This window comes from Orbicella faveolata, unplaced genomic scaffold, assembly GCF_042242905.1.
Source record: "Orbicella faveolata isolate gen_17 unplaced genomic scaffold, um_ofav_v1 contig_35, whole genome shotgun sequence".
Lineage (NCBI taxonomy): Eukaryota > Metazoa > Cnidaria > Anthozoa > Scleractinia > Merulinidae > Orbicella > Orbicella faveolata.
The window spans coordinates 2,582,501-2,610,000 of record NW_028301564.1 but is presented as its reverse complement, the minus strand read 5'-3'; the positions used below and the strand labels follow the sequence as shown (position 1 = coordinate 2,610,000).

General features: G+C 40.9%; 2 protein-coding genes and 1 long non-coding RNA gene across 5 annotated transcripts in view; 2 read left to right on the top strand and 1 right to left on the bottom strand.

Annotated features, from left to right (window-relative positions):
• Window positions 1-4,304: 4,304 nt before the first annotated feature.
• Window positions 4,305-27,500, top strand: part of LOC110048452 (tolloid-like protein 2) — a 100,725-nt gene continuing 77,529 nt past the window's right edge. For 2 of the 3 annotated variants that reach the window (XM_089272481.1, XM_089272478.1), the window contains exons 1-3: window positions 4,305-5,419; window positions 5,923-5,985; window positions 7,000-7,141. In XM_089272481.1, coding sequence (XP_089128607.1) covers window positions 7,108-7,141 — 34 coding nt within the window. In that variant the 5' untranslated portion in view covers window positions 4,305-5,419; window positions 5,923-5,985; window positions 7,000-7,107. The remainder of the gene's footprint in view (window positions 5,420-5,922; window positions 5,986-6,999; window positions 7,142-27,500) is intronic. The other variant, XM_089272479.1, reaches the window with a different exon arrangement.
• LOC149102637 (uncharacterized) lies at window positions 6,040-7,802 on the bottom strand. Its single transcript, XR_016201753.1, has 2 exons — window positions 7,672-7,802; window positions 6,040-7,541 (listed from the first exon to the last, which is right to left on the bottom strand). It is a non-coding gene; the product is annotated as an uncharacterized LOC149102637 (long non-coding RNA).
• LOC149102636 (scavenger receptor cysteine-rich domain-containing protein DMBT1-like) overlaps window positions 16,705-27,500 on the top strand; it is a 13,335-nt gene continuing 2,539 nt past the window's right edge. Inside the window, exons 1-6 of the mRNA XM_089272485.1 lie at window positions 16,705-16,771; window positions 17,246-17,623; window positions 18,077-18,451; window positions 22,961-23,479; window positions 26,681-26,758; window positions 27,226-27,500. The exon at window positions 27,226-27,500 is cut by the window's right edge and continues 2,539 nt beyond it. Of these exons, the coding sequence (XP_089128611.1) occupies window positions 16,720-16,771; window positions 17,246-17,623; window positions 18,077-18,451; window positions 22,961-23,479; window positions 26,681-26,758; window positions 27,226-27,422 (1,599 nt within the window). The 5' untranslated portion in view covers window positions 16,705-16,719 and the 3' untranslated portion in view covers window positions 27,423-27,500. The remainder of the gene's footprint in view (window positions 16,772-17,245; window positions 17,624-18,076; window positions 18,452-22,960; window positions 23,480-26,680; window positions 26,759-27,225) is intronic.

Sequence of the window (27,500 nt, the reverse complement as noted above, 5' to 3'; positions counted from 1 at the left end):
TCCTAGCAAAATTTTGGAAAGGGTGGTTTGTAGATCTTTTGATAATCATTTGACCTCTCACAATCTCCTATTTGATAGACAATGGGGATTTAGGAAGGGTCATTCTACAGAAAGCCTTTTGTTGCACCTTACTGAAGTGTGGAAAGAAGCCTTGGACGATGGGCTTAAAGTAGGCGTTTTGTTCATTGACTTTAGGAAAGCCTTTGATTGAGTAGATCATGTCATTCTGGGTGAGAAACTTAAGGTCCTGGGAGTGTCAGATATGTGGATATGGCGGATGGATTATTTAGCAAATAGAAGCCAATTGACACAAATAGATGGTGCATTTTCGGAATCTAAACCTGTAAAAATTGGAGTCCCTCAGGGTTCCCTGTTGGGATGCCATTAAAATATTTTTATTGTTCTCGTATTCTAAATATAACGCATAGAGCTTTTTATAAAAGAGGTTTAGATGATGTTAATAGCCTAGTTGTTAAGAACGCTTCTTCTTATAGTCTTAGGAAATCGTTAAATGTTGTTGTATCTAGGCCAAGAACTGAACAGGGCCGTCGTTCATTTAAACACAGAGCTGCAATTGCCTGGAACTCTTTACCAGACTCTGTCAAACAGCTTGAAAACCCTCTTTCTTTTAAAAGGAAGATAAAATCGATCAAGACCTATGTCAGAGACATCAGTTTCCAAAGGAATGCTCTGTAAATTATAATAAGAACCCTGAATTTAGGTACTTTTAAATTATTTGATTATTCTTTTTATCGTTATTGTATATATTATTTTAGCTTTATGACAATTGTATTGTAAATTTCTGTTTCTCTTATTTAGACTTAGTAGTAGTAGGTCCACATCAGCTGTACAGTTGCTTATTTTCAACCTACTTATCAAATGAACGTATGTATGTATGTGTGTATGTGTGTGTGTATGTGTGTATGTAGCTCGAAAGTCAAACTTTTCCTAGCCTGCAGAGCAGGCGAGATTTTTTCGAGCGAGCGCTCACATCGTAAAAAGTTTAGCCGCCATCTTGAATTTTTCATGCAGTGGAAGATTGGGGAGAGAAAGAAAGTTTTACCAAGGGGGTGAATGATAGGCAAGAAGAAGGATAGGGGTGGGGTGGAGCGAAGAAAATCTCATTTTTCCCCTCCCCCATCCCCCACCGTCTAACATGGCGGTCTAAAAAGGCGGTCGCAAGGTTGTAACGCTAACTCGCTCCAATAAGAAGCCTGCACTGCAGGCTAAACTTTTCCCAGCTCCGGTTGATGCAGAAACAAACACATCTCTTCCAGACAGATATGCTTCCACTGTTTTCTTCTGGTAGTCACGTAATACATGATATCCCGTGGCCTTTGAACCTTCGTTAATGGCTTTCTAGCCTGCAGTGCAGGCGTCTTATTGCGGCGAGTTAGCGTTACAACCTTGCGACCGCCTTTTTAGACCGCCATGTTAGACCGCCATGTTAGACCGCCATGTTAGACGGTGGGGGATGGGGGAGGGGAAAAATGAGATGACGCCTGCCCGAAAAGCCCGTTAAAATGCGAAACACCTGATTAGTTGCGCTTCACTGCATTTCCGGAAATGAGCGGGTAACCGATCAAAATGAGGTTTTCTCGACACCGGAAGTCTCACAAGGGTACACACCACGAAAAGTTTGTGCCAAGCCGCAGGATGTCTTGCATTCTCACAGAGGTACGTGTTGCGCTAGCGACTTCAGACGTACAGAGTATTTTAGAAATACCGGCAACTGATGAGATCCACATGGAGGATCGAAACCATGGTCTTGCCTGAACTAAGCCGAACAATGGCATATAAAACACGCAAAACAGTTAACGGGACTTGCGCGTAAACAACTACACTTGAATCATGTGGTGCCAGAACAACCAAAGGAGGAATAAACCTATACATCGAGCAAGAGAAACATAAGCTCGATCAGATAGCTGCAAGAAACATAAGAATGTCTCTAGACAAACGTATAGCTTTCTCAGAGTAAAGCTACAGCGTCTCCGAAGGAAATCGTTCGAGAACAAATATGATATCCGTGATAAGGATCTACCTACAGTAGAACCTCGATTTAACGAACCTCTATTTAACGAAGTCCTCGATATAACGAACGATATTCTATGTCCCGGCCAAAGTTACAGTAAAATGTATGGAATAGAACCTCGATATAACGACCCTCGATATAACGAATTCTTCGATATAACGAACATAATCCGGAAGCCCAAACGTAAAATCTACCTCGATATAACGAATTACAATGTCAACACGCGACAGAAGATAAACGCTGAACAGATCAACAGTCAACAAATCCGTGTAATCCTTATGGTAAAGAGACAGCAATCTTTCAGTCAACGGCTTATTATATGTCATAGACATTGGCACTATAGTATTTCGACATCAATTAACTTCTGCTCTATCTTCTTTGAAATCCGGAAATGTTGGGTAGTGCAACCTAACAACACTAAAGCCCGTTTCCTTGTTTACATAGACAATTTTCTGTATAACCTCTATGTTGCAACATTTTTAAATCGCTACTCTGAAAGTGTCGTTTTTTTGTAAACAAAAGCTGCGCGCCTGCTCAAAAGTGAAAATAATTGATACTGAAAGCCACCATGCTTAATGAATTGCATCTCAAAACGCGGCACTTCTGGATGACGAAAATTGCTTTGAATTGCGTGACAGAAGTCACCTGTGTTACAAATCAATCATTAACTATGACCTCGATATAACGAACATTTTGATCGTTTCCCCTCAAATTCGTTATATCGAGGTTTTCGATATAACGAACCCTCGATTTAACGAACAAATTTGGCCGGTCCCCAGCGACTTCGTTAAATCGAGGTTCCACTGTACTGTGCTTGTAAACAGTTCTAGTCACAGCCGGGCCCGGTGTCACAATATAGAATGCAAGTAAGCAACATGTTCACGGTAAATTTCATATTTTGTCCCTCAAAAGCAAATTCATGGCGACTTAAAAGCATATCTTGCAATAGAAATGAGCCTAAACAATGCATAAACACATGGCAAATTACAGAGGTGTCAAACTCAACGAGTCGACATGCAGATAACAGCGCAAACCATGCAGACCTTTGACTTATAAAAATTTGCCATAGCACGATCTAACGGTTCAACTCCGCTTAAAATTCCTCCTTATTACACAACATGAAGTGCCCTTCATGAACACGAGTGAAGCGACAAGAAAGGTCGAGTGACCGAACAGAGAACGGCAAATGTGCAAATGTCACGAACCGTAGGCGTCGTGTAGGCTTGTCAACCCCATTTTACGTAAATATTAAGCTTTTCCCAAAGCCAGTGGGTAGCACTGCCAACAGACCTTTTCCGGATACCAGTGTGGAAATTGCGTCTTTTTGCTCCGTTCGTAATTCGCGAGACATTCCAAGTTCACATAAATGCTTGAGAGATTCCTCGAGAGCGGAATCGAAACTAACAACATCACTTTCGACAGAGTTTGCCATGTTTCTTACCCGCACGAACGAAACGAAACTGACTGACAGACAATTGACAGGCAGGGTCAAGCCGCGCCAATCAGAAACTCCGTTCGTGGGCGAACGGAGTTTCCTAAAAGAACAATGACCTCGGGTAGGCGAGATTTTCTTCGCTCCACCCCTCCCTTATCCGACCCTTATCCTTCCTCTTGCCTATCATTCACCCCCTTGGTAAAACTTTCTTTCTCTCCCCAGTCTTCCACTGCATGAAAAATTCAAGATGGCGGCTAAACTTTTTACGATGTGAGCGCTCGCTCGAAAAAATCTCGCCTGCTCTGCAGGCTAATGGCTTTCGCAATCGACCCCATATTGAATTTAACCGCAAGTCACGTTTCGTTGCGCATAGTTTGACAATTCGGTCCCCAAGGGATATCCAGGGGACCTCTGATTGGTTGAAGCGCAGCGACCCGTTTTTGGGTCGCTAAAATTGGCGGCAATCAAGCAGGAAAAGTCCTTCGTCCGGCGGGTACTGAATATAAACCAGACGAAGGGCTTTTCAGAAAGTCTACTTAAGACATTACAACAAGAGTTTGTTTCTCCGAAATCAAGACCACTCGCGGAACTACAAACAAATGTCGTTTACAAGATCCCACGCGCCGATTGCCCGTGGAGTTATATCGGTGAGACTGGTAGATGTTTACAAACTAGGAAAAAAGAACATATTAGAAACACAAAAACCTTCAAAAAAGGTTCCAACATTGCTTCACATGCCTGGCTGAACGACCATTCCATCGACTTTGACAATGCACGCGTGATTGACAAGGGAAATTTCCGTGTTAGAAAAACTTTGGAATCCTGGCACACAGCAATTACGAACCATGCTGACAATAATGCGAAACAATTATCAAGACAATATTCAGTTTTATTTTGAACCTCACATTAACATTTTTACTCGCACACAAGCATTTCTATTGTTTTTATTATAATTTTGTTTTTTCACACTTTTCTTAGTATATATTTCAACGTTCGCGCTTTCTATCTATTACTCGTTAAAGACTACAGACTGGTAGTCGAAAGCTCGTTTTAAACAAATTTTTAACCAGAGATCGTTTTTCTATTTTTCCAAATGTCTTATCCTGGTTACTCATCTATTTTTAAACATTCTTTTCCTTTTGTGTTTGTGGTGGTTTGTGGTTTGTTTGTGCTCTGTTGAACAGACCAATCACATAATAGCAAAGTGTGAATGAGGTAAGCTTTCGCGTGAAAAGGCCTGCGGTGCAAACACGTCAGGGATTCCTGGCTTTTGTTTCACGCCGCACGTCACTAAAAATAGGCGGTGTTCGCAGGCTACCATAATGAAGGACGAAAAAAAAGAAGGTAAATGAAAGCCCTAAGTACAAGTGCTTCACGTGCTCATCGCTCGTTGCGTCACATCCCAAAAAACGGCTGCGGAGGAAACTATAGTTTGGGTTGCCTGAGCTAAAAGATGTGAATGAGTTAATTGGCAATTTCTTTTTATGTTGCAAACGCCAGTGTCGCAAAATAAAAGATGAAAATGTCATATAATTACAAACAATACAAAAAGACGGTCTGCAACACCAGTCACATACCGTCCAAAATAACCTCATGCACGCCCTTAAGACTGGGATCAAAACACAAAAACACAATTGTAAGTCAATATGAATGATAGACTTATGCCTCTAAGATAATTCTTTACAAACATCAACATCATTCAAATATATTTGTTCATCTTGTAAACGATCCGAAGGAGGTTACGGTTGACCACCTCGAGACAAGAAAGGCTTATATTTCAACGACTGACAACAGGAAATTCAGGAATCTACATGTAGTCAGCTTATTGCTGGGTTTCAGTGTCACGCCATTCAAAATGGATCAAAATAAAAATCAAAACTGTTCAATAGATAAAGTCCAGAAACTGGGAAATGAAAGAAAGTAAACATGCAATGACTCTCGCCAAGATTCTGGTCAGTGATTTTTCTTATGCAAGATATTTTTACCCAAATTTATAGAGATTTGTATGGAGACGGCATGCTGGTGCCCATCCGTATGGGCACCAACATGGCGGCCGGAAACCGAAAGAAACATCTGTCACTGAGTTTTACTACAAAAGCGTAAATTTATCCCTCGAGGAACTCTAAAACATTAAAATAATACTTTTTGTAAGACATGAACTGTTCAGATAGCTAAATTCCCCGAGATAAGTCACTATTTTAACCATCATGACAGCTTTCTAGGCCGTCATGTAAATGCCGCGTCACGCAAAAGCTTAGAAATTCAAGTGAGTGTATCACAAAACCAAGAACCCATTGGGAGCGAAAATTTGTATGAATATTAGTTTTCAACTGCTCTTATACATTATTAAAGAAAAATCTCACTAAGATCAATAGTTTTGTAGTTTGAATTTTATTGACGTCATGTGAAAACCAGCTATTGTTTCGTTTGTTTATTATGTCTCGGCACAAACCAGTTGGCAACCTTGGTTGACATCGAGAAGCACGGATTCCAGAGTTACGCACGGTCATCAATAAAGGTATGGCAGATCTTATATCAGAAAATCAAGAGCAAATCAGGAATGAGACTAAAATTTTCTGGGCATTATCACTTTTAATATAAAGCTAGTACAAAGTTTAAGATTCCGGTCGGTTCAACCTCAATACATTGGTCACCAGCCTTCGAACAGTGAGCAATAAAATAATGTCCAACTAAATTTCTTAAGTTTGTTTAGAAGTTCTAATATTAAAAGTATCGTGGCTAAAGTCGAAACATTCACGGCGCGCTCAGACGAGTTTATCAGAGGGGTGGCGAATGGTCTTTCAAAAACTCTGGGTCTCGTAAAATGTTAGTCGAATTTTACGGATTTCGCAGTCTCGGTTTTTAGCGGTAATGTGCGTCTCGCAGTCTCGATTTTTCTACGAAGCAGTCTCGGAGTCTCGATTTCTCGCAAGGCGAAGGGTCCGGCGAAGGGTCCCGAAGTCCCAATTCGTTCCTTTTCAATCCTTTATCTGTTTTTATAAATGACGTCTTCCGGCTTTACTTGATGTTGAATTTCAATGAAGCAACTTACAAATTTTCCGAGAAAAAGTTAATCCTAACTTCTCCTAAATTGTCTTAATGCCACAAAAAGGTACAAAACCTACTGCAACGTCTGTTTTGGCGCCAGAAAAACAGTTATTTTTTCTCTAGGACATCATAACGCAGTGTGTTATAATCTAATTTCCAGTTCCAGTCAGTTCCAAGAAGCTGGCTTAAGGCTGTACAAGCTCATTGTAGCTCTCAACTGCTAAATCTGGGCTCGAATTTTAAGAGTCTGAACGTCTCGCGATCGCACTCAAAGTGCTTTGAAGTCTCGGTCTCGCAATCTAAAAAGTCAAAATGTCTCGGGCTCGCAAAGAAAAACGCTTGTCTCGCAGTCTCGCATTTACCATTCGCCACCTTTATCAGTCAAGAATGCGGATTATCGGTCCGCTGTCCCAAAATAACGCAATGACGTCATTGTTGTCATGTAGATTAGACCTTCTTGTCCGCGTTGTTCATATTTCCGTAGGTAAGATAAGTCACTCCGTCACTCCGATTGCTGCTTGGGCTCCGCTGTAATTCTTGGACACAAAACCGAGTAGACGTGATTAATCGACGGCCAGCTGCGTGTTAAACAATGGCCTCGGCTTGGATTTTCTCTACAGTTACGGGTGAGTGTAGCTTTAGTCGGTTAAAGCTGAAGTGATCTCATATGTACATGTAGTTACATTCCATGTCTGAGATGCAGATTTATACTTCTGACTATTTCTTGAGGCTTTTAGACACTGATTAGGCTGCAATTCTGATACTTTCTCTGTTTCAAATTTACATGTTACTCCTCATGTGTACAATAAGCGTTAATATTCTCCTGCATCACTTATCCTTGCTTGCAATCGAAGTTTAAACGCCGCCGAATGTCTTTGTGTACAGCTACAGGCTGCTTTAAGCTTTACCTTCACATGTCAGCAATCAAGCTGCAGATAATATTGTTCGAAAGATAAATCGATATTCGCCCCGTCTTGGAACCTTCAACTTCCGTTTCTCATTAGCGACTACTATTGGTGTCTCAAGCTATTAGGTAGAGAAATTTCAGATAATTTCAGAATTTCAGATACAAGAAAGTTCCGGGTACGTAAGCTGCGTGCTAGGAAAACAAGATTTGCTTCAAATCACTTTTGTTATGGAAAACTGTTCAACTTACTGTGGCTACGACGCGACCATCACTGACATCATCTCTTTGGCACAGTAGTTTAGCAAATAGATGCTGTTGTGTTAGATCGCGTCCAGTCTGACCACAATTGCGTGGGTTTCTTGTGGCGCAACACAAACGGGGAAAACATCACTTCCATATGCCCAGACAAGTCCGACAGCCTTTATTACTGATATTTTATGTCCAGTCTTTAGAAAACAGTCGAATCGCATCGGCTAGATAGTACTAAGAAAGTTGTAGCCTGCGTAGCTGGCGGTTTCGGTGGGGGAATTTCGCTATTAAGAATTCAACAGACAGACCTTGAAATATAATATTTGTAGCTGAAATTCCTTATGGAACTTCTTGTATCTGTCGCCTGTACGATTATCATAAATTCAGCTCAGAATTTTTTTGTTTGTTTATGTTTTTAATTAACAAAAGTTCCTTATATTTCATTTCAAGAACGAAGAAAGTCTTTATTAAATGAATAATGGATTCACTAATAGCGCCTTATTTAAACTTGGATTAAGCCAGTAAGGGTTGTTCCTAATGATGAGTTTGAAATAACTAATATTTTTAAATGCACTTCTGGCAGTCTTGTCTGTCACCTTTCACTGTCATGATAAACAGTTACGTCAAGACTCGTTTCTCTGAGTGATCGAGTGTAGACGTTGTTGGGGGAATTAGCTGTCATGTAGACAAAATGTAGAAACGCAACTTATATTCTGAACGATAAACAGGAAGTTCTGACAATACTCGATACTCGTGAAACGCATGAAGAAGATCTCGGTTCTCTCGCTCGATCTTGACTTAGTTCGATGTGCTCTGTCATGTGACCTTGTTTGTGTCCCATGATTCCACTACACGAAGGGGGGGGGGGGCAGGGTAGTCCCTTATATGAGCTATATAGCTATGTGCAGCCCCTAGGGGTTTGGTGTTTGAGCGGTTTTGGTCAGAAAAAGGTATAGATTTTGACCATTTTGATCTGAAATAGGGTATGTTTTTCACTCTGGCTTCGGATTGAGTATTTAGTTACTCCACAAGGAACTATTTTTTCCGCATCAATTTTTTTGCACAGATGGAAGTGATATACGAGACGATACGATAACTTTAAGCCATTTTCTGGTTTTATCAATTTTAGATGGAATGGATGATGTCCACATTTCAGCAGTTTCAGCGGCAAAATTCATGAACTGCATTTACTGCGTGATGAATGAAACGTCAGTAACTGAAAAACATTCCTCGTAAAGTCGCCTATATTCTGCAAAACTGCTCCTGTATTATTAAAGGGAAATCGGATTTTTTTTGTAGAAACAATCTGAACGGATTAAGTAAGAGATAAATACCAAGACGAAAGATACTAATCTATACGGCCCTTGGGGTTTATACGGTGGATTAATTAATGGAATTCAAGGTAGTATCAGGTATATCTGACTTATTGCACGATATTGTCATGAGGGATCATAATAGAACAAGAGCGCAAAGAGCGCAACAAGAGCGCAAAAGAGAAGGTGACGAACAGATGTGGAAACAACGAAAAGTGAGAGTTCGGATGAGGTTTACTTTGTATTTCCTAGGTGTGAAGGAGTCCCATTTTGTGTACAGGCCAGTAAAGGTCTTCTTTCGGTAAATAGATGTTGAGAAAGTATGACTGTGGCGTTTGATGAGAATGTCCAGGAAAGGGATTGCACTGTTATCTTCAAATTCAACGGTGAATTTAATATTTGCGTGACAGTTATTGAGGTAGTGTAGAAACTGAGTTGCTGTGTTTTTACTGTTGTACAAGGTGAAAGTATCGTCAACGTATCGAAACCAAATGGAAGGGCGAGCGTTGTTATTACGAACCCATTTTTCTTCAAAATGGCACATAAAGATATTGGCCAACTGACAGGACCTAAAGGAGAATGGCCCATAGCCACACCATCAATTTGGTCATAGTATTGGCCATCAAATATGAAATGACTCTTCTTTGTGGCAAACTCCAACAGAACTTTCGAGACTGAGCGGGGCAGTGTTGGTGGGGCATACAATTTGTCAAGACAAATTTGTATTGTCTCATCAAGTGGAACGTTTGTAAACAATGAACTAACGTCAAACGAGCACATCATTTCATTGTTATGGTTATACGTCTTGGCCCAGTCCGCAAAACTAAAAGAGTCCTTGATCGTGAATTCATTCGTGGAGATGGGTTGAAGTTTGCGCACCAGATATGATGCCAAATTGTAGTTGTCAGTGTTAATTGAGGAAACAATCGGGCGAAAAGGGCAACCAAGTTTTTGAACCTTAGGAAGGCTATAGAGGACACCAGGGGTAGAACCACATGGTAGTATCTTATGGAAGATGGCATCATCAATGATTTTATCCTTCAGTTTGCGAAGATACGATATTAAGCTGTCTTCTCTAGACTTCAGGGTTCTGCGTAAGCTTCTTAAATTTTGTTTCATCTGAGATCAACAATTTCATTTTATTCAAGTAATCAAAATGGGACTCCTTCACACCTAGGAAATACAAAGTAAACCTCATCCGAACTCTCACTTTTCGTTGTTTCCGCATCTGTTCGTCACCTTCTTTTTTGCGCTCTTGTTTGAATGAACTGAGGAAGTTGTTGTTACAAAAGAGATACCCTGCGGGTGTTATCAATTACAACAGTAATGATGTTCTGAACAGGCAGCAACGCAAACCGAAGAATCCAACCACCACAGTCCCTAAAAAGGAAATAATCTTAGTTCTACCTTATTTAGGGGTACAAATCAAAATTGTTACCAAACAACTGAAGACCTGCATTAATACGTTTTATGGCTGCATTAATTTTAAGGTTATTTTCCAAAGCGCTTATCGCATCAAGTCCTTATTTCCCTGTAAAGATAGGATCAACCTTTCCCAACTGTCAAAATCTGTGTATAAAGCTAGTTGTTGGGACTGCCAGGATTTTTACATTGGAAAAACAAAACTTAGATTGCACGACAGAAAAACTGAACATTTTAAATCGATCACGAGTAGCTGTCACGCTTCTGCTATTGCAGACTACGTCACGTCAACTGGTCACAACTTCAAATGGGACCACTTTGATATATTAACAAAAGGTCGGACAGACACACATTGCAAGATAAAAGAGACTCTGCTAATAAGGGAATTAAAACCCACCCTAAATGATAATGTCATTGTAATTGTTAATTAGTTACTTATTTTAAATTGAAATTTAGTTGTTACTTCTGAAGATGTATGTTGAAACATACGAAACGTCAAGTAAATGAGCTTTGTTTTTTAATATGCGTTTTATCGCCATGTTTATCACCGCAGTTTGCGTGTTATTTCTTATCAAGGTACGATGGCCAAAGAAAAAGAGTATTTAAAACCAAATGTTGTTATGACTTCTCTTGCTGGGTTTCACCCGGCGGGGTGGGGGGGGGGGGGGGGAGGGGTTGGGGGTGGATTATCCGAGAAAAATTGGGAATTGTTTGGGGTGTGCGGCCCGCATCCCAAAAGCCTTACCCTATTTATGACCAAAATCTGCGATTTTCAATATCCTTTCACCGTCCTGCCATCAATAAAAATCGTATCCCTGGATAAATAAAGTCAAGAATCTGGGATCATATGATACATGTGATGGATATATAAAGAACCCCACCAAGATTTAGGTCTGTGCAGTTTTTGAGGGTCGTATGGGCGGGTCTCTGGCCCGGTTCACGAACCGAAAAAATAGCGAATCACGGATCACGGATATCAAAATTTCATTTTTGCGAATCACGAAAATAAGCAAGTAATATACTTTTTTAATAACGTGCCGTAACACTAGAAAATGTGTTTGAAGAAAGCAAACAGCTTTCCTGGATTCCATCTCATGAGGAAACGAAAGTTTGTAAGTGTGCATTGGCATACAAAAGAATCAACATTGACATTTCAGAGTTTTTAACTAGTAGTCTGGTTTTTAATAATGATAGACGTTTAAGGATTTAAGGTCAACTAGACATAGCAGTCTTCATTTGCCCTTGCTCTAAAAGAAAATTGAAAGGTGGAAAGTCTTTTGCAGTTAACCCATCTCAGTTGTGGAACACCTTACCCATTGACCTAAGAAGAACACCTAGTGAGGAACCGTTTTTTGGACAACCAGGGGTTCTTACCGCATATTAATTTATCTGAATCAGTCTGACTGGTTTTTCATACGCGCCTCTATTCAGAGAAACGTTTCATCCAAATTTATAGAGCTTTTTTTTATGGGTACATCACGTTGGTGTACCTCGGAAGGGCACCAATATGGTGGCCGTAATGTAGCAGAAACAGAGAGCTTTAAAGGGGCTAGGTCACGCAATTTTAGGCAATTTCAGCACTGATCAAATGGTCATAGAATTAACTAAAATATCACAAAAACGGCTCAAAACTATAGATCTCAAACAAAATACAGGAAAGCCATGAAGGGACATGGATGGACAAAACTGGAGAGGATTGAAATGGATTGCTTTTGGGTAAATTTGAAAAACGTCGGCCCCACCATTTTTCAAATTTATATCAGTTTATATTAAAATGTCATTTACACAGCTGAAAAATCATTCTCAGTTGTTATGTGGCTGTGATTTTGCAGATGAAAGATTTTTGCTCGGCCAATTTGACGTTTAGAGCTCATAGTTAACAAATTTAAACAGAATTACCTAAAATAGCGCGACCTCGCCCCTTTAAGCAATGACGATGGCGACCCCGAGTACAACGCCTAGTAAAAAAATTAATAGATATATTGTCTTCGAATTTCGCAACTGTCTAGATCTGTTCAGTGCGCCTATTGGTCTTGGACCTTGCAAGCTAAATATGTAACGCCAGCGTTGAATTCCTATTGAAAACACGGAAAATTAGCCGCCTTCTCTCGCGTTCTCCAAAATACGCAGAACTTAGTCATTTCACATTGTCGTTGTTCAGAGGACGGCAAAGAAATCTACAAAGATCTTTAACGTACGTGCACAGCCATTGTTTTCCTCTTTAAACCTTTTGTTTGATGACGTTCACGATAACGATAACGATAACGATAATGATAATAATAATAATAATGATAATAATAATAATAAATTACTCAAGTCGCGGACTCTTTCCTGAGCAGCGGCTGATAAACGAGCCTATTCCGTTTTAAGTGGTATTGTAGAATTTCTCGAAATGTAACGCTTGCAGTATAGTATGTCACGAAATGTAACGCATGTGTAATGTCACCGGATCTCGTGATTATCACGTGACACGTGTTGCGTTGTAACCTGAGAAGAAACCTCGTGGTTTTCGGATGTGAAGTGTTTTTTGATGTATTTAATCGGAAATCACATTAAAGAGCAGCATGGAACAGTCCCAAGTGACATATATCGTGATTTTAAGATCTTGAGAAAGTGCCAAAGTAAATTCGACTGCCTGATCTGCAAAATGCTCTTTATAAAGGAGCTTAAGCCCACTTTGAGCAAACAATCAGATTCAATCCGTGCAAATATATTTATGTAGTTTTTTTTTTTTTTTTAATAGTATTTTATTATTTTACCACTTACATTTTAGCGAAAAAACTGAGCAACGACGTTTCGGTGTCATCCTGGCACCATTTTCAAGTTAAAAAATATTTGTGCGAAAAGTAAACTAATTTATACCAATGGTAGAGGTGCGAAATTGAATAAATTAAGATTAAAATAGCTGTTCAATGTTCATGTTCATTCCAATGAGGTGTCAAACACTGGTAATGAGTTCAGTGTCTGTTCAAAGCCTAAACAAATACTTTTGCGCGAATGGAGTCTGACTGTGTGTTAAGGCTCGGTTTCTTCTTGCGAATCCACAACATTTCGTGGATCAAGCAATCGAACTTTCCCTGACATTTCTTTAGGATCTTAAAGTTGTTAGTCAGGTCACCAACTGTATCAACTCGGTGTTCATTTTGAAGGTGTTTTCCGATGGCGGTAAATCGGTGTTCCTCAATGCGCTTGTAAAGATGACGGCTAGTGTAACCGACGTATTCTGCATCACACAGATCACATATATAGTTATAAACAACGCACTGTTGATTGATCAAAGGTGGTTTTGACTCTTGTACTTTGAGATCATCGCCAATTTTACGGCTTCTGAACACCGGCTGTAGTTTGTGATCAAGTTTATTGCTCAAGTCCGAGAGATGTTTCTTTACTATGTCCGCTGATTTCTGGTCTTTAAAAGGCAGGACAATGCGGTAGATATTCTCTGTTGGAGGCGTCGATCTTGTGTCTGGTGACATCACTGAATTAACGAAACGGGTGATGGTGGAGTTCACAAGAGAATCTGAGTACTTGAGGTTAGAAAAGATCAGTTTAAGGCGTTCGCATTCTGTTGAGAATAGTTCCCAAGTTGAGGACAAGCGGTAAGCACGGTTTAACATGGTTTTAACTAAAGATCTTTTATAGCGGTTGTCGACATGACTTTGGTGGTGTAAGAGGAGACCAGTGTTTGTGGGTTTACGGTAAACACTTGTTACCAGCTTGCAGCCCTTCTTGCATATTTCAATGCCGACAAATGGTAGCTTACCGTTAGATGCGTAATCTGTCGTGCGCAAAATTCTCCCAAAACAGATTGCCGACTCAGTTTGCCCGAAAGGATCACGACTCGCCCATCTTTATGGTCTGCCAAAGACTCATAAAGAAAAACTGGCGATGAGGCCCATTCTATCCGCCACAAGTACTTACAACTTCGCCCTCGCGAGATGGCTCGACGATAAACTGAAGCCCCTGTCGATCAACAGCTACACAATATCTGACACATTTTCCTTCGCTGATGAGATTCGCAATCTGAGCCTCAACGAATCTGACATCCTAGTATCTTATGATGTCTCTTCGCTATTTACGAACGTCCCACTACAAGAAACCATCGAGATCCTTGCTGATAGAGCTTTTGTTGACAACTGGTTCAACAAAACACACCATCTAAACATCAGCAAAGCTGATCTAATTGAACTGTTGTCAGTAGCAACAAAGGACCAGCTATTTCAATTTAACGGTCAACTCTACCAACAAATTGATGGAGTAGCGATGGGCTCTCCCTTGGGTCCCCTAATGGCCAATACTTTTTTTTGTTCTATCGAGGAAAAGCTACAAAACGAGAACAAGTTGCCAGACTTCTACAGACGCTACGTGGATGATACACTAGCCACAATGAAAGACATACCAACCGCAGAAGCCTTTCTGAAGACTTTGAACAACTGTCATCCATCCATATCCTTCACCATGGAGATCGCATCTAACGGTAAGCTACCATTTGTCGGCATTGAAATATGCAAGAAGGGCTGCAAGCTGGTAACAAGTGTTTACCGTAAACCCACAAACACTGGTCTCCTCTTACACCACCAAAGTCATGTCGACAACCGCTATAAAAGATCTTTAGTTAAAACCATGTTAAACCGTGCTTACCGCTTGTCCTCAACATGGGAACTATTCTCAACAGAATGCGAACACCTTAAACTGATCTTTTCTAACCTCAAGTACTCAGATTCTCTTGTGAACTCCACCATCACCCGTTTCGTTAATTCAGTGATGTCACCAGACACAAGATCGACGCCTCCAACAGAGAATATCTACCGCATTGTCCTGCCTTTTAAAGACCAGAAATCAGCGGACATAGTAAAGAAACATCTCTCGGACTTGAGCAATAAACTTGATCACAAACTACAGCCGGTGTTCAGAAGCCGTAAAATTGGCGATGATCTCAAAGTACAAGAGTCAAAACCACCTTTGATCAATCAACAGTGCGTTGTTTATAACTATATATGTGATCTGTGTGATGCAGAATACGTCGGTTACACTAGCCGTCATCTTTACAAGCGCATTGAGGAACACCGATTTACCGCCATCGGAAAACACCTTCAAAATGAACACCGAGTTGATACAGTTGGTGACCTGACTAACAACTTTAAGATCCTAAAGAAATGTCAGGGAAAGTTCGATTGCTTGATCCACGAAATGTTGTGGATTCGCAAGAAGAAACCGAGCCTTAACACACAGTCAGACTCCATTCGCGCAAAAGTATTTGTTTAGGCTTTGAACAGACACTGAACTCATTACCAGTGTTTGACACCTCATTGGAATGAACATGAACATTGAACAGCTATTTTAATCTTAATTTATTCAATTTCGCACCTCTACCATTGGTATAAATTAGTTTACTTTTCGCACAAATATTTTTTAACTTGAAAATGGTGCCAGGATGACACCGAAACGTCGTTGCTCAGTTTTTTCGCTAATCTTTATTGTTAACTGTATTTCCAAACTTACATTTTAGCGCTTGTATTTACATATTTTATCGTTGGACATTCTCACGCCCTTATTTGTACTTATATATGTGAAAATGATCTCAGGGAGATCGAAATGTCGTTTTTTATCGCTACTTTTATTTTATTATGTGTTTCAAAAAAACTACTTGTAAGAATTTAGCCGAACGTTGTGGAATAAAATCGTCTTGAAGAGTTAAAAATTTGTGTATGCGAATGATTTTATAGGTATCCTTCAGAAAAGCTCGAGCCACACCCGGATTGTTCTCCTTTAGGGGTTTAATTGAAATTTTCCGGCGAGCATCCCCGATCTTTTCATGTGGGAATTTCCTCCCTCCCGGGTCACAGATCTCCCAAGCTCCTAGCTTGGGAGCCGCGAGCACTTCACACATTATACACAGTTGTGCAACACAGCGTAAACAGGAGTTTGTTTGGGAATGTAAAGATCGTTTATAACAATTCGAAATATGGTAAATAATTAATTCAATAACAAGACTCACTTCAACTCCACTTTGTGCTACTTTTATTGCATAATTATTATTATTACTTGTGCACGGTTTCCGTGTCGTACTGGGGCCGAGATTCCAACGAGTTTTAGTTTGATTGTTTCCCAGTCTCTATATATCATTCCTTAAGGAAGACTACTAGTGTAAGACGCTTTTTTCGTCTGCCTTGGTAAATACGGCCAAAGTTCAGGTCACTCCGACCTATTAGTCGATATCCTTGAAAATGACGAGCTGCATGTCAAATAACACAGTACAAAACGTACAAAACAGGGAAAGTTTCCCTCTTATTCCAATGAAATATTACCTATTATGATTTTGTCATTTCTTGCAGCTTCCGTTTTCGTTATGGTGGCATCTAATCGTAAGTACAAAAACAAATTTCTACAATTTTTTTTCATGTTTTTCGTTTTTCTTTTTTTCATCATATATTGTTGTCTGTTGTTATTGATGCACGCTTCTCACACTTCGTCTGATAGTGCGGCTTTCCTAGCAATTTTATAATTTCCCTATATTAACTTCAAGTTACAAGCAACTACGTGTTTCACTTGCACCCTGACGCAGCAAGTCTCGATTACCAGCCACTGTTCGAGAAAGGAGCCCGTATTCCTGTCCCGGACTCGCCTGTCGCTACTCACTTCTCACTTCTCACTTTTCAGTTCTTGCTTAGCTTCTCACCTCTCACTTCTCACTTCTCAATTCTCAATTCTCACTTCTCACCTCTCACTTCTCACTTGTCACCTACGACGCAGCATCAGAGTTTCTTTGATTCTGAACTTTTAACTTTGTTGCTTTGTATTAATCAATATTAAAGTGATCAAGTTGTTTTCCTACGCAGCATGTGTTCCCCCCGGAGACTCCCTCAATGGATCGAGTGGATTCTTCTCAAGTCCCAATTTCCCAAGCAACTTCCCTATAAACAGTGATTGTACCTGGAACATCACAGTACCTGCTGGGCGAATCATCAAAGTCACCTTCCTCAGCTTCGATTTGGATCCACTTCAAAATCCGAGTTGTCAAGGAGCGTCTGGGGGTCCCCGTGTTTTCATCACCGAAGTCGCTTCTAATGATGGAGCTGAAGAATTTAAGATTTGTGGAGCAAGACTTCCTGATCCAGTGTACTCTGTCGGAAATTTTATCCAAGTGAGACTGCGATCTGCTGCCACTGGTTACAAAGGGTTTAATGCATCGTATGAAGCCATAGATGAAGAACTACGTAAGCAATACTCGATAACTTTACGAACTTTTAACTGAGAGACCAGGGAGACTTGGAAAAGAGAGTCGGCCGACTTTCCTAAAAATCCACTTATAAATTCCTCATGTAGACTTACGTTATATGTCAAAGTTTCAGCTTCATTGGCCATTATCCACCCCAGTTCTGGACTGATCAGCCCCATAGGGGTAATTTTCAAGCCAATTTTGAGCACTTTTTAGCAACTCCCACACAGATTAAGACACAATTTCAAACAAAACAACGTGGTGACCTAGCCAATCAAATCATGTGTTTTTTCCTCTGACTCGTCGCAGTCCTTTATTTCTTTCCCGGAGCGAGCTTTCTGAACAAACAAGACAGAGTTGGCGTGTCATTGAAAGGTCCATAGAGAAACTCCATCAAGGTTAGATAAAAGGCAATGATTTGTTTTGTTTTGTTTTGTTTTTTTTTTTTCAGTATGTCCTAAAGGCGTCACCCTTAACGAGACATCAGGTGTTTTTACGAGCCCTTTCTATCCAAGAAAATACCCAGATGATCAAAGGTGCGCCTGGAAAATCTCAGTGGCCCAAGGAAACTATATTAAGCTTGACGTCATCCGCCCCAACATCCAAAGGTGCGACACAACGTGCCCGTGCGATTACGTGCAAATTCAAGATGGTTTCTCTGATTATCGACCGAACGACCATGGAAAAGTGTGCGGTACAATTAATACAAAAACATTTTATTCAACTCATAGTAGCTTAGAGGTGCTGTTTGTCTCCGATAATACGAGTTCCAAGCTCTTCGATGGATTTGAGGCGAGCTACACGCAACTGAACCACACTCCTCCAAGTAAGTACACGCATACATACATACATACATACATACATACATACATAAATTACTTTATTTACCTTAGGAATTGAGGGTAGCTTATGCAGCTAATATCTCCGAGCATTTAACCAGCAGATGAGATAGATAGACCGCCACACCGGATGGTATGAAGAGTTGTGAGACGGGGCCTACGGTTTATCGTCCTTATCCGAGAAGACTAGAAAGTCTAACCATTTGCAGATGTCATTACAAAGGCAGCACTTTCTCCTCAATTATTTAAAGGCCCTGAGTGTTGGTCCGGTCGGGGTTTCAACCCGCGAGCTCCCGCACGCTAGTCTAATGCTCCACCACTGAACTAACCGGTCGGCGGTTGCGTGATCGCTGATAACGCATAACGTGATCGCTGGTTGCTTGATAGTCTTACGCGCATGCTTCTGCTTATGCTAGCATGTCCTCACTGGACACAATGAACGACTCAAGCGTAAGCATAATCATAAGAAGAACGCAAGGTTTTGATATTCTTATGCTTATGCTTATGCTTATGCTTATGTCGTGGCCGTCCTCACTAGCGCATAAGCTTCTTATGCTTAAGCTTATGCTTGCGTCGCTAGTGAGGATCGGGTTAGAAAACACTGCGAGAAAAAGAGGTGGGCCTGTTGTGACCTAACCATCAAGCACCGCGCTATCGGTCACCAGTAAAATGCAGCGGTGCCTGGGCACGAGGCAACTTGGTTCTTTTCTACTGACTTTTAGTATTAATCTGCTAACGTTCTATCACGAACGCCGTCCTCTTTATAATCACGCTACTCGCCATATGTTCTGTTGTAGATAGTGAGTAGCCTAGCAGTGTGCGGTTCTTAACAAAATGGCTGCCGCTTCTTTGCGTTTTCGAAATGTCTGTGAAGAAGAATTAGATAAAGTTTTGAAGGATTAGTGGATTTATACTAAAATAATGTGACTGAATTTATGAAAACCGTGTTAAGACTTTGCACCAAAATAGCTGGCATGTTTTTGGAAAATCAGTCAGATACTGTACATAAATATGGCCATGTCATACTGAGAGCGCTATGTGCCTCGTGTACACTTAAAAAGAAGCCATAACATGCTTGTACAAGCCGTTGAAGTCAGTGCGAATGAGTCGAACGAGCCGAACAAAGCTAAATTTAAGGTTAAATTGATCATTTGAGTTACGGCGCTAATTTAGACATGTTGTGACCTCTGTGATTTCGCCTAAATGACCTCACTATGTCTTTACCGTGGGTTGAATTAGCCAATCAGTGCGACAAGAGGATGGAAAGCACTCACATCGGTCATTTTTTCTATATTTCAGCGAAAAAGTTGGCCTTACGTGACATTCAATTTCAATATCTGTATGTATTCGCAAAAATAGCTACAGACTTGTCACTGATAATATCGATACAATTCTGTCCTAAAGCTAGCTTTCCACAAGGCTTATCGTGGCTCGAATAAAAAAGGAAATAACTCTCCCGTGTGCCTTTTGAGGCCAGGAGGACTAAATTCACCGTCTTTTCGTTCAATCATGAATTGTACAATTTGATTAAAAGCAGGAGCCATAATCGGGGACGGAGACCGTAAGTCTTATGATCCGCGCGCACCTATGATATGGGACAATTTTTCTATTTTTGGAACAAATTGCGCCACCATGACGACATATATCCGCGCGGATCCACGCACATGTCGGGGGTTCTCGCGAGGATGTCGTCACGTTCCGTGATGAAATGGTGAGAGTTGCGAGATTCTCTTGCAGATTTTTCACAGCGACGGCAGGGAATAAGGCAATGAATAAGATCCAGGGCTCTTACATGTAGGTTTATGTTCTGAGCTGATGGAAAAGGTGAGTTTTTCAGGGTTGAAAACAAGACTTCAATTTCGCGCTGTGAATGAATAATATCTGCTCGCGCTAGTTGAACGCGTAAGCGTTTGCGTTTGTTCTGTAAAGAAAAATTATGAAAGAAAACTCTTTACTCTGGTATCGAGCTAATTTGAGAGTTTCTCAAACAATGCTTAATCTTAACCAGAACCTGTTTTTGATAGTTTCTTATTGTTTCTGTTTGTTTGGCGAGTTTGCAAAAGTTTTTGAGTAGCTCATTTGCATAGTGCAGCGCGTGCACTTTCAAGTCCGAGTCGGTCTTTTCAATTGTCAACAAATCTTGACAAAGATTTCTTTCGTTGTCTTTTGTGCTGAGATGCTGCAACAATTTTTACCAACGCCAAAAGGCTACTAACATCATGTGTGTTTCTTTAACACAGTGAAATTTTACGCTGCGAAAATAAAATAGACAAGGAGTTTTGATAACTAAACCAACAAAATCGAAATCGTTGTTCGAATTGATTACAGAAGTCGTCATCGTAACTTATTTACTGATTTTACTTTTGATTATTTCTGCTGTATTCACATATTTTCAGCTAGGCTTTTAATACGTTCTCAAACATTTATCAAGCTTAAACATATTTAAAAACTTCGCTCGATGTAAGTTGCCATACGAAAGTGCGGGAGTTCAATTTGTCGTGTTTTACTGACTGTACAAAACACACATCGGCGGGCGCTCTTATTCATCGACAACAGACAATTTGTTGGATTTTTACACAACCAAAACTGAGCAGCGTCTACAGACATAAACTTATTGTCACTTATTGGGCCTTGATAAAACATTAAGCGTTACTTACAATTCAGGCGAAACTCAAACTTGCAATTATTTTTTTTACTTTTCGGTCGCGATCGGCTGTCGAAATCCTCCCAAGCGTGTGGCAATAGGAGGGACACTTTGAAGTCCAGAAACGCTGCTATATACAACTATATCCAACAGGTTTTTTGTTGTGTCATGGAAAAGTTGTTAATGTTCAACATGTGTGAAATTTCAGTAGAGTGGAGTAATGTGGAGCTCTTGTAAAAGAAGCAGCGGAACATAACTTGGTCAGTGATATAAAGCGGGATATAACTAAATTCGACACTATCTTACTTCACTCAAGCTGGAGCAGCTTACGACGAAAATACTGAAGTGAAAATTCCAACAGACATGAACGTATTGAGTTGTGGGCCAAAAGTATCAAATTATTTCGGGCATTTTGGACGCCATTTCCCCGCACTACATCCGCAAAAATCCTCGCAGCGTTTACGCGCGTGTACCGCACATGATGACGCAATTTGTTCTAAAAATAGAAAAATTGTCCCATATCATGGGGACAGCCCCAATACTAGAAATAGCGCGCGCTTACGGTCTCCGTCCCCGATTATGGCTCCTGTTAAAAGTGCTTTTAACATGAAATTGGAGTCTAAGTCAATGCGAACGTACAGATATCAAAACCACAGCCGAGATCTGATGTATAGCTTTCTAAAACATGCATCGTCCTAAATGGACTAAGCAAGAGCTTCCTACATCGAGAATCGATTGAACTTAAAACAAACTAGGCCATAATGATGAGTTAGCGAACACTCAACATGTTGTCGTTACGTCAATTATCGACCGGAAGCCACGCAAATAAACTTCTTCCGCGCTAGCGAATCGCAGACAGTTCTGATAATTAGCTAGGCCGAGAAGGCCTAAAATTGATAAAACAAGGAAATTCTACTCACGATCAGCGCTTGACCAAATGTTCTTCATTCCGTTCGTAGCCATGTTTTGCTCGCAAATAGCAATGTCCCGGATGTACTTGAATTTTATCGAGCGGGAAATGCCATATCCAGACTCTTTAGCGACATTAAACGCCAACAGCAGCTAGAAATGTCTAGTCCATTGCACGTCTATGCCCTAAGTTGATGTGGTTAAAGCTCTTAAAGCTTTGCTGTCTAAAGCAAGTGCAACATTATCGCCACAGTGCAAACGGCCTACTGTTACGGGGCTAAATGACGTCCCGTTTAATACATCTCAGGCCCGCCTCATGTACGATAATGGACGACGCTTGCTAGCAAATCGTTAGCCTTGCACCTTCATTGGACTTAATGATGTCCTCGGGCAGACTTTCTTTAGACAGCAGTTATAGAACGCTAATCGGTCGGCTCTTTCTCAGAGTCACCGCGCGAACTGAAATTCAGACGAGTGTAGCTTGGGCTAAACTTAACAGCAATTGGAAAAGGGATGGGAGAGGGGGGGGCAGGGAGCGATAAATAATTAAAAAAAGAGTAGATAAATGAATGAAACATGCGGCAAGAAGTTCTCTACATTTCATGCTGGGTAAGATTTACAAGCTGCTGCCATAGCGAAAGCATAAAAATAAAAATAAAAAATAAATAAATAAAATAACGCTTGATTCATTCTTTAACATTGTTTTCATAAATCCAGACATAATTAGATTAGTTTCAAAAACATATAAAAACCCTTGAACTTTGTTCTTGAGCTATAATTTGATTTTTTTGGACATTAAATTACCCCCACTGTCTTGCCTTGGGTTCGCCATTCCTCTAGACTAGAGTTATTGGTGTCCTTCACTTTTTGGGGTTTTACGACCCACCTTCCGTGATACTTACAGTTATGTGATGGAATTATATATTTTGATTTTTTTTCCCAGTTTGTCCAACTGAACCAATTTCTCTCAACGGGAGCGGCAAATTCAGCAGCCTTAACTATCCCGAGAGCAATTATCCTGCTTTCAAAGATTGTTCCTGGCACATTACAGTGCCATCTGATAAACTTGTCAAGTTAGAATTCACTGAATTGGCTCTTGGTTCATGTGGGTTTGATTGCAGCTGGGATAATTGCACCTATGTGGAGTTATATGACGGTTCTTCGACAAACGCGTCTTCGCTGGGACGATTTTGTAACGGTTCAACCCTGCAAGAGATGTTCTCAAGTGGTAACCAGATGTTCGTGATCTTCCATTCCAATTCTTCCCTTGGTCGGGGATTCGAAGCGCGGTATTCCATGTTTTCGAGAAGACCAAACACAGCAACAACAATAACCACAGCAACAACAGCGACAACAACAATAGCGCCATCTCCAACAGCAACAGCAACAGCAACAACAACAACAACAGCAACAACAGCAACAACAACAATAGCGCCATCTCCAACATCATCAGCATTATCAAGTGAGCCATCTCAAATAACGTTTATTTATGTATGTACGTGTATGTATGCGTGCATGCTTGTGTGTATGTATGTAGGTAGCTTCAACTGTAACAGTATTACCGAGTGAGCCAAGAGCCAGAGGTGAGGCGTCTATTAAGGAGACCGTTAACAGTTGTGCTGACGGACTGACTCCATGGACGGACTGACGGACTGACTAACGGACTGACTAGGGACTGAAGGACGGACTGACTGGCGGACTGACTGACGGACGGACTGACGGACTGACTTACTGCCTTTCTGTCTGCCTGTCTGTCTGTCTGTCTGTCTGTCTGTCTGACCGACTGACTTACAGACGGGCGGACGGACGGACGGACTAACTGACTGACTGACTGTCTCTCTGACGGACGGACGGACTGACTACCTGACTTACTGTCCTGTACAGTAAGAACGCTGACCATGTTTAGACAATGTAGGGCCGGTTAACACTTATCCTGGACTAAAACTGAGTTGATAGAAATTATATAGCTATTGCATAAAAAACGTTTTCACTGCTAGTGTTTTGTTGATTTTCACTTCAGTCGACGTCAAAACTCTGTTGGATCGATCCGGGGCTTATTGTTGGGGAATATGTACGATCAGTAAAGACTTTAACTTGGACTGTATTTCTTTTATTCCCAACAGTTCCTTTTGACGCTTACAATACGTTCAACAAGTCAACAATCTACGACCTGCAATCTGCTCTAAAAGTTTTTTTGTTCGCTCTTAAGTACACATAGCTTTGTTGAATCTGAAATCTGTAATGTTCACGGTTATAAATGGTTTTCACTGTCACGCAACGAAAAAATAAATCGAAAACTATTCAGTGGATAAAGTCAAGAAATTTTCATATTATAGGAGACAGGTAAAGAAGACACTTCTCCAAGTTTTGGGTCTCTGCGTTTTCCCAAACTTAAGATATTCGTCGAAATGTTTTGCGCCAATTTACAGAGCCCAGTATGGAGCCGCCGTGTTGGTGGAGCTCTGTGCTCCACCAACGTGGCGACTGATTATCTGAACTGAACCCACAAACATTTACACAAGCACTTTCCTAACACTTTAAGTCCTAAAAAGGCTAAAAGTCACTAGATAAGTGTATGTTTTTCCTCAAACGCGATCGGAGCGGTATGTCACGCACCGCCATAACTCAAACGGCGCTGGTTTCCAAACAAAGCATGCAATTGGGCTGAAAAGTCGTAAACAGATATAAGGTTAGATCCCCTTATGCCTCATGAGGATAAAAATTTTCGTGCTCTTTAGTTTTGGATTTTGGAATTTGATGACGTCACGTGAAAACGATCTATACAATATTCTTTTATCTCATATCTTGAAAGTCAATCTTATTAACTCAGTGCCCCATCCGGTCATTGTGTTTACATCGATCACGTTTCTCCGAGTCACGTTACAAATTTGCATGACTATTTCACTAGGCAAGTTGCGTTACTGATCACTACTATTTCACGAGGGTCTGGAAGGGTATTCTCGGGATCCGGGATTTGACCAAAACACGGTGCGGGAATCGGGAAAACGTTAAATATCTTGACGGGACACAGGATTTGACTGCTTCCCGGGAAGCGGGACTCGCCAAAATTTGGGCACAAGATGCGGGATTTTTTTCGCCTGTCTGTCGGGTATTTGGGAAATCGTCTAGCGGCCAAAGCGAATCAATCAGGCGAGCGCTAAGTGGTGTCTCCTTTCAGACCAAACCATAGAGTGTGCCTGGTTAATAGTTATCTCATTGAAACTGTCAGAGGGTATTTTGTTCTAACCAGGTGTAATAGCATACCAGTTATTAACTCGATGCTCAATTGACTCAATTGCTCAAGCTCTTCAGTCTCTTCACGGGTTCACATTTATTGTAATCTTGAGGGGATTTTTTCAACCGCTTAACCGCTAGATGGTCCTAGATCAGAACGGCAAATAGTGATGTCAGCTCTGCTACAGTAAGAGTTTTGGTCTCGTTTTATCTTAAGGCCATATCATATCGTGATATCGGTCACAGCATGCTCTTGCATCATACTGAGGTACAAAAGCTATTTCTTTTTTGCAGAAGCCTTTAAAAACACGCGTAAATTCAAAGTATCATTCGAAAGGGCCAATCTACATGGTACATAAATTAGCTTTTGTAGAAATTAGACTTTAAATGTATTTTCCTGGGAAAGAAAAACGGGATTCGGGATAGTGAAAAAGTGCGGGATGCGGGATTCTCGTGAAAAAGGAGCGGGAATGCGGGATCATGCCCCCCCCCCCCTTCCAGACCCTGTTTCACGACACTGACAGAAAATTTATATAGACAGAGAAACTCACTCATGCTAATCCTGAATTAGCTCAGTCGTGCGTTGAGCAATCGGGCCTTGTGTGGAACATTCAGTTAGCGGTTGAAGTTGAGGGTTTAAAGAGCTCTATTTAACTTGCAAGTGGCCATGTTACAACGGCGATGAGCCTGAGGACTGAAATATTAAATTCCCGACCAATCTTCACCGGGCTTTTGATTATAGCGCACAGGACGAGAACAGGCTCATGCTGCATTTTTCCATACAATTCAAAACACATCGGATTATTTGCTACAGTAGAACCCCGTTAATGCGGTCACCAACGAGCCATGAAAATTTGACTGTATTACTGCGCCTTTCAATAACATGTGGACTCTAAAATTCAAAGCTCAACCGACAAATGCGTTTTTCGCTACCGTCAATCAAATGTTCGGCGACTCCTCCCAGCCTCCGACTACTACCGAACATTGTTTCTTTGTCTGAACTGTGTTCAACGATTTGATTACCGCGCGCTCGGCAGTAGTCGGAAGGTGGGAGGAGCCACCGAACATTTGATTGACGGTAAAGAAGAACCATTTGTCGGTTGAGCTTCGAATTTTAGAGTCCGCATGTTATTGAAAGGCGCAGTAAGGGGTGGGCGTATTAAAGAGGTAGGATCAGATTTCATGACTGGTCTATTTTAAGTGACATCACAATATTGCACTTCTAAACAACTGTCTTTTAATAAGCATTCGAAATGCAGGTATAGTCTTACTAAAAGTTGAAACGTCAATCAGCACATACAATATTAACAATGGAAAGATGAATATAACTGGTTCGAGAGGCCGTATTAACGTATTAACGGAGTAAAATTAAAGATTATTATACAGGCTGGGATTTCAATTAGCCTTATTAACGCGGTTTTCTTTTAAGGTTCACTCAAAGTGGTTTTGTCGGCAGTGGTTCCTTCCATCGCTGTGATTGCCGTAGTGGTCATCGTTATTTACTGCGGTAAGTGAATGAGGGCGATACAACCATCACACCTTAACCCGTCCACACTACCCTGGCGGAATTCGACTACGGAGGCTTGACTTTAAAAACGCATCAAATGTTTTCCGTCCATACTACGTCGGAGGAATTTAAAAACGCAACAGTCGCCGGTGATTTTGGATTTGTGTTTGAGGAACACTTGGTCAGGGGAATCACATGATTATCGTGCCCCCATGGTTTACGAAAAGCTTTGTTTTTCCGTCCACACGTAAACGAAAAGCCGGCGTTTTCAAATTCCTCCGGTTTTGAAGAGCGTTTTCGAAAAGCTCCGTTTTCTTGACAGATTAGTGTGGATGGTAGGCCTAACCGTAGAAATTGAGCTACGTTCTCAAATTTTTCCGGCGTAATGTCGCGGGGGACGGGACCAGTCCTATCAATGTCATGTTGGATGGAAGATTAATTTTTCAACACTCGTTTTGCTTTCACAGTTCTGAAAAAGAAAAGGAAAGCAGGACCAATCAGCGACAAGAATGATTCCGACAAGAACCGCGTGGATGGAAACTACGCAGATTACGAAGAAATGGAAGAAGCCAGCCCAAATGCCCACTACCAGCAATTGGAATTCAAACGTAAGCCAGATGACGAGGGGATAAGACCTGCCAACGACTCAAATACCCCCTGTTAGGCTCATCAGCGATAATCTTGAGTAGTTGTTAGTCGCAGGATTGAGCTGTTGGAATTTTCCTTCAAGGAAACAATTTAA